The following is a 6,599-nucleotide window of genomic DNA, read 5'->3' as shown; positions in this document are numbered from 1 at the left end:
TCTCCCTGCACGGGAGCACTGTGGAGTGGCCAGTCAGGAGGGGTCCACTCTCTCTGCTGGGCTAGGAGCCCATGAGGCCAACAGGCAGGTTCACGTTGGGAAACGCAACCTCCCTGTGCCCACCCCAGGTCATGGCACATGGCAGAGCTCCGTATCAACCAGGAACGAGTGAATAAAAGGCATCTGAGTCCCTGTTGGCCCAGTCCTGTCTCTCCTGTTGGCAGAAACATTTCTGGAACCACACCCAAGCTTCCCACCCTACATGACTCTTCCATCTCCTCACAGCACCCTCGGGAGCTTCCCCAGGGGACAGCACAGGAAGCAGAGGACCCAACACCTGCTGCTGGAACAACGCCTGGTCCATGGAAGATGAGGCCTGGGGCACGAGGCTGACGTCATCAGCTGCAGGGACATAGGTCCCTCCAGACTCAGTTGTATCACTTGACAATGGGGATGTGTCAGGGCAAGGGACCACAGGGGCCTTTTTACTCTACCCTGCAGCACCCTATTCCAAGGTGACAACTTTCAGAGCGCTCAGGGCATGCTCGAGCTGTGGCAGGCTGCAGGAGGGAACTTGACTCTGAGATGCAGGGATCCCACTTACTGACTCCGACACAGTCTGCACAGAGGCACTGGCCGGGGGGAGATGGACAGGTACATGTGAGACTAGGCAGGAAGGCAAGGGATAAAATCACAGCACCCTTGCATGGCCACACAAGGAGCCTGGAGCCAGCGCCTGGAGGGGTGGGGCCAAACCGCCCAGAGGACACTGCTTGCTGGAGAAGGGGCCAGGTGGGGCTGGGGACAAGGCCCTGCCAGCAAGATCGTCCCACCTGTACCCTGGCTTTGCTGCTTAGCCTGGCAAGCCCAGGTCCTGGAGGCCCTCAGGAATTCCATTTGTGCTGAGGCTGCCTGGACAGAGGGGTGGCTCAGAAAGTTGTGCACGTGGGAGAGAAGCAGGGTGGCCTTGGTCAGGCAGAGGGAGGCTGGTGGCCAGGCTGGGACCCTGGGTGCAGAGCCCTGAAGGTGAGGAGCGGGTACGTGCTGGGCCTCAGTATGAAGCTGTAGACCATCTTTATATCCTCTTGGGTTAGTGTCTCCACCTGGAGGTGTTTCAGCACCTAGGACAGAAGCTGGGCTTCCATCTGGCCTGGTCAGCAGCCCATGGACATGGGGGAGTCTCCTCAGACCCTCAAAGTTGCAGTGACTATGCTGCAGGAGGGCAGCAGGCTGGGCCCCAACCATTCCTGACCAGCCCCACCTTACAGCCCAGGCCTTGTCCAACCCCCACTACCCTGTACAGGCTCCACCCAACTCCCCCAGTCCCAGCCTGAGCCTATTTAGCAGCAACATCGCCCAGATCTACCCTCCTCACCATACCAACTCCTGCCCAGGACCTACACCGCCTCAGTCTAGCCCAGGTTCTCCCAGTACCCGCCCTGCCCACTCCAGGACACACAGGCCATATCCACTCTGCCCAGGCCCATCCCACATTGCCCAAACACCGCCAATGATGCACAGACCCCACCCAGGCCCCACCCCCGCCCCCGCCCCCGCCCCGTCTGCTCACGTGGTGCAGCAGCAGCAGCATCTCTGTTTCTGCCAGGCGCCTTCCCAAGCACTGACGCATGCCAAAGCCGAAGGGCATGTACTGGAAGTTCCTGCCAGAGCCCTTGGTGTCTAGCCAGCGCTGGGGCCTATAGCGCTCAGGTCTCGGGAACAAGGCGGGGTTGCGACCCAGAGAGTAGAGAGACACACGCACCAATGTCTGTGGATGGTGCCGAGCGGGGATCAAGAAAAGACCTGGGAGGGAGGTTCTCAACTCAAGGGGTGAGGGGCTCACTCACCCCAGCTGGGATGTGATAGTTCTGCAGCACCAGGTCTGAGCTCACCACTCGCTCCAAAAAGGGGCCCACAGGGTAGAGCCTGGAGGTGGGGACATCCATAGAAAGAGTCCTCAGCTGGATGGGGCGTCTTGTGCCCTCTGCAGCCTTCCTACACAAGAACCCCGAATGTCCCCAGCCCATAGGAAGCCCAGGTCGTGAGGAAGAGCCTCTTGCACCTACTGAGCCGGGCCAAACCTCCCCTAATCTGAGCAGCCCCAAGCCCAGAAGGACACGCCCCACATTAATCCCCAGGGTGTTGAAGAGGGATTCCAGAGGAAGAAGAGGTCCCTGTTCTTGAGGGAGAGGAAGAGCAGGTGCAGGGGAATGGGCTGCTGGGCGACGCTGCTTATCAGCCCCAGCTTCTGTCTGCCGCCCCCCCAGTGGGGGCTGCTCTCCAGCAGGGGGCCGGGGCCACAGGGAGGGCTCAGCCAGCACCCACCTCAAGCTCTCCTTGATAGCCGCCCGCAGCAGGGGCAGCTCGGTGGTTGCCTTCTGGGGATGTTCACTGATGCTGTCGGCGGCGGCCAGGCTCTCCTGGCGCAGGGCCTGCTGCACGTCGGGGTTCCGAGCCAGCTCAAAGAGCGTCATCAGCAAGGGAAACACCGTCTGCAGGAGCCACGGCTGCGGGGTCAGGCCTTGCACAGGACTCAGACCCGACATACCCCTCCCAGGACAGCCCCCTCTTCGGGGTGGGGACATGCATGCCCTGAGCACGACAGAGCCCAGGAACCCCGGATCTGAAACCCTCATGACCACTTAGACCAGTTTCCCTGACTTTTTCAGAGAAAGGTGACCCCTGTCTCAACCAAGGCCCAGGTCCCCTGCAGACTCGTCAGGGGTTTCTCACAACCACCATTAGGGCAGGGGGCTGAACCTCAGCGTCATCTGGGGAGTTCTGCAGCCCCAGCTCCCTCTGCTTCCATCAGGTTCTCTCCATTGGGCACCCACAGGCCCCTCCCCCTCTGCACAGGCTGGAGCTGGTGCTGCCACCTTCTCCACAACCCTGCCCTCCCATGGGTCCCCAGCTCTGGCCCCAGGTGACAGGCACCCTGGGAAGGGTGCCCTATGCAAGCCTCCAGCTGACTCTCCATATTCCTTCTCCTGGCACACCCAGAGCTTTCCAATGGGGACTGCAGTACTGTGCATCCTGGGCCTCATCCACCTTCCTCCTGGCCCGGAGCATGGTTCCCCACACAGGTAACTGCAAACTCTGTCTCCTGAGGGGTAGCTCACATTTCCCTTCCCTGCAAATCTCAACCCTTGACAAATGGAAGGAGAAGGCTGAGGGCAACAGAAATGCGGGGCCCATAGCCTGGGGATGGAGCATGTGTGTGCCATGTGGCATTGGCAGGCGCTGCCCGGGAGGGAGGCTTGGCATCACCCTCTGTGGGTGGGGCTGGTTGCCGGCCTGACCGTATCCACGCTCCCTGCGGTGAGTTCCATCGAGTTGGCCTTGATGGCATCTAGCGACAGTTCCGCATTCAACAGGAGCTCTGCCACGATGCCCGTGTAGTGTTGAGGGCGGTTGAAGGCCAGTTCCTGATAGATTTTCTGGATACAGTTGTCACCTGTCCAGTGAGGGGGAGACCGCCGGATTCCCAAGATCAGTCCAGCCCAGCCCCAGCCTCGCTCCCAATCTCCCTGGCATGATAGGAATCCCCAGCCCCTTCCTGTGGCCTCCATTCTCTTCTGGGCAGTGCAGAGGGAGAAATTGGGCCCTTATGGCATCCCTGCCCCATAGTCCTGGCCAGGTCCATGGCCTCACCATACTGGAAGATGCAGTCCCAGGCCTCAAAATGCTCCTTCCACACCTTGGGGCTGGTCCAGCGAGACAGGCTCCTGGGCATGAACATGAGCTGGACGGTGGACTTGAGCATGACCTCCAGGGCATGGAGGAAGTTCAGGCTGGCAGAGCTGGGGCTATGGCCAACCAGGCCCAGCCGCTCTCCAAAGAGGGCTAAGTTGCTGGCTGTGGGGAGGAGGCATTGTGAGCCCAAGGCAGCCCCCAGCCTCCTGGCTGCCTCCCCGACTCCCTCCAGCCCCCCGTCCCCATCCCTGGCCACTCCGTGGTCTCTGAGGCTGGACCTTCCCGCCTGGTCCACACCTTCTATGGTGTAGTGGAAGATGCTGGACTGGATGTCCAGGGTCAGGCTCCCCCGGGTATTCTGCAGCACCTTGTTCCTGAGGGCCTGGGAGAAGTCCCTGGCCACCGAATCCACCATCGGGAGGAACCGCTGCACAGCCTTGGGTGACAGCACATCCGGGTTCAGCCGCAATCGGTTGAAGCGCCATTCAGGCCCGTTCCTACAGAGGCCAGGGCAGAGCTTGTGATGCCGCCCGGCAAGACACAGGCCCCGACCCGCATCCCATCCCCCTTGTCCCCAGATGGAATCGGCGCCCAGGGAGCTGACTGGGGGCCCTGGAGGATGCTGCCTGCTTCTGTTCCAGCTGTAGCCTTTTCTCAGAGCGGCCTATAGGTGCTGGGCAAAGGCCACTCAGTTCTAAACAGGGGATCAGACAGTAGCTTCTGCCCACAGGTTCTGAGGGGGTAACTGAGGTCATTCCTGGGACCTGATGTCCCAAGGCTGGCACCACCTCACCCATGTGGGCCCTCCCAGTGGTTGGGAGAGGGCTTTTCTCCTAGAAAGGAGGTGACCCCCATTGTAAAGCTTTGCCCACCTCTCCCACACAGTGTCCTGAGGGGAGAGCCCCGCTGCCCTCTCCTCCTTGCCCTTGGCACAGTGCCTCTGGGGCAGCAGCCTCTGCCTATCTCTGTGAAGCATCTGCATCTTCTGCAGGGCAGGAACCAAGCTCTGTGCTTCATACCATCCTTACCCACAGTCACAGTGATGGGGGCTCCACGGATACCCCCAGGGAATGGTGGGGAGGAAGTTCCCCTCTCAGCCACATTCCTGCAAAACTCCTTCATTTATGTCCAACTGGCTGCTGTCAGGTGTTGACAGGGATGACAGGCAGAAGACGCACATGCACAAGTGTGCCCATGCAAGACCTCAACACAAACGTGTAAAGAGACACATGTACACGTGTATGCCCATGCAGGACCTCAACACATGTGTGAAGAGACACATGTACGCCCATGCAGGACCTCAACACATGTGTGTGAAGAGACACGTGTACACATGTGTGCCCATGCAGGCCCTCAATATATGTGTGAAGAGACACATGTACATGTGTGTCCATGCAAGACCTCAACACATGTGTGGAGACACATGTGCACATGTGCAGACACTACACCCATGCCAGCACCTGCCAACGCACACACAGAGACACCGGTGCATACATACCACACATCACACATGCACACACTCAGGCATGCACACATAATTCATGCGGAAATGCAGGTACAGAGAAACACACAGGCACGTGCACAGATGCAAGGCACTCACACACACGGGAGCGCTCCCCTTCCTTCCCATATGTGCACCCAGCCTCCTGGACCTGCCTCCCTGGGTCCTGACTCCCTCCCAGATGTGGTCTGTAGGCCAGCCTCAGTGACGGCCCCCACCCATGGGTGCCCTTTTACCTAAACCCCACTATTCCCAAGAGCATTCCTTTCCTGCTATGGCGTGGGAGCCGTCGCTGCTGTGACATCCTTATCCAGTCCTTCCCCCATCCTAATGGCAACGTCCCTGCAGGTGACCGACTCCAAGCACCAGCCTCTCCCTGCCCACCTGACCAGGCACCACCCTCTCCACAGCCCAGGAAACATCTCCCCAGTGCCATCAATCTCCCCACCTCCTGCCTTGCTTCTGAGAGCAACAGAGCCACCAGCCACCTGCGTCCGCCACATGCCTGCGGGCCAGAACTGTCCCCATCACCAAGATTTGCCAGGACTGCAGGAGCCAAGGGCACCCTACGGGGAGGCTGCAGCCCTGGTGGACACCAGGCTTAGCACACATGGCCTGTGACCTGGGCCGGTGGGAGCCCCCTTCTCGGCGCCTCAGTTTCCTGACTGTGGGAAGGAGAGTCCTCAGCCATAAGAGAAAGCAGCTGCCAAGGTCGGTACAGAGCAGGTTCTCCCTGCACAGAAGGGCTCATTGCTCTGCGTCCCCTCCTCTGCTGAGGTGCCCGTGCCCATTTCTCCACCATCACCCCACTTCCCCAGCTGCAGGACAAATGTGACCCCAGGGGACGGCCATCCTCCAAGCTGGGTGCTCACTCTCACCACCTGCCACACGGGCCCAGGGCGGACGTACTTTCAGCTCCTGCTTCTCTCACTTCCCAGGCTGCCCACCCGACCCCCAGCTCCCAGCTCCCGGCTCGCCCCTCACAGCAAGAACACGCCGCATTTGTGCCCACGGTGTTGTCTGTAGGCCACCCAGGGCTCCAGGCTCATCCGGCGGGGGTGCAGGCTGTCCACCTGCTGCAGCCTCTCCACATCCTCCGGCAGCATCACCCACACCGTGCGTGGTCCTCCCGACTCGGACCTGTGGGGCCAAGCACAAGGCTCTGCTGGACGGGGTCACGTCCTCCCTGGCCCCACCCTGCAGCCCCCATCCAGCAGTCTCCTGTCAGCCTCCCCACTCCTGGATTAGCAGCTTCACAGCTGAAGCCCTCCTGCTGGCTCCCTGGAATCTCTCTACCTTAGTGTCTCTGAGTCCTGCCCTCTCTGCAGTGAGGTGTTTGCTCCACACCATCGCCTGCACTGGCAGAGCCACAGACCAGCACGGGCTGCCCTTCCTCCCCGTCCTC

The 6,599-nt window shown here is 60.6% G+C and overlaps 1 protein-coding gene across 1 annotated transcript; it reads right to left on the bottom strand.

Annotated features, from left to right (window-relative positions):
* Nucleotides 1–458: 458 nt before the first annotated feature.
* LOC116547607 (cytochrome P450 11B1, mitochondrial) lies at nucleotides 459–6,413 on the bottom strand. Its single transcript, XM_032273498.1, has 8 exons — nucleotides 6,179–6,413; nucleotides 3,991–4,190; nucleotides 3,652–3,855; nucleotides 3,300–3,454; nucleotides 2,326–2,492; nucleotides 1,848–1,926; nucleotides 1,571–1,768; nucleotides 459–1,121 (listed from the first exon to the last, which is right to left on the bottom strand). The coding sequence occupies exons 1-8, from the start codon at nucleotides 6,298–6,300 to the stop codon at nucleotides 972–974; spliced, it is 1,275 nt and encodes a 424-aa protein (XP_032129389.1). The 5' UTR covers nucleotides 6,301–6,413; the 3' UTR covers nucleotides 459–971.
* Nucleotides 6,414–6,599: the final 186 nt, after the last annotated feature.

This window comes from Sapajus apella, unplaced genomic scaffold (genome assembly GCF_009761245.1).
Source record: "Sapajus apella isolate SASKATOON/1434 unplaced genomic scaffold, GSC_monkey_1.0 scaffold3776, whole genome shotgun sequence".
Lineage (NCBI taxonomy): Eukaryota > Metazoa > Chordata > Mammalia > Primates > Cebidae > Sapajus > Sapajus apella.
Note: the sequence above shows the minus strand (reverse complement) of the source record. Positions and strands in the feature narration are given on the sequence as shown.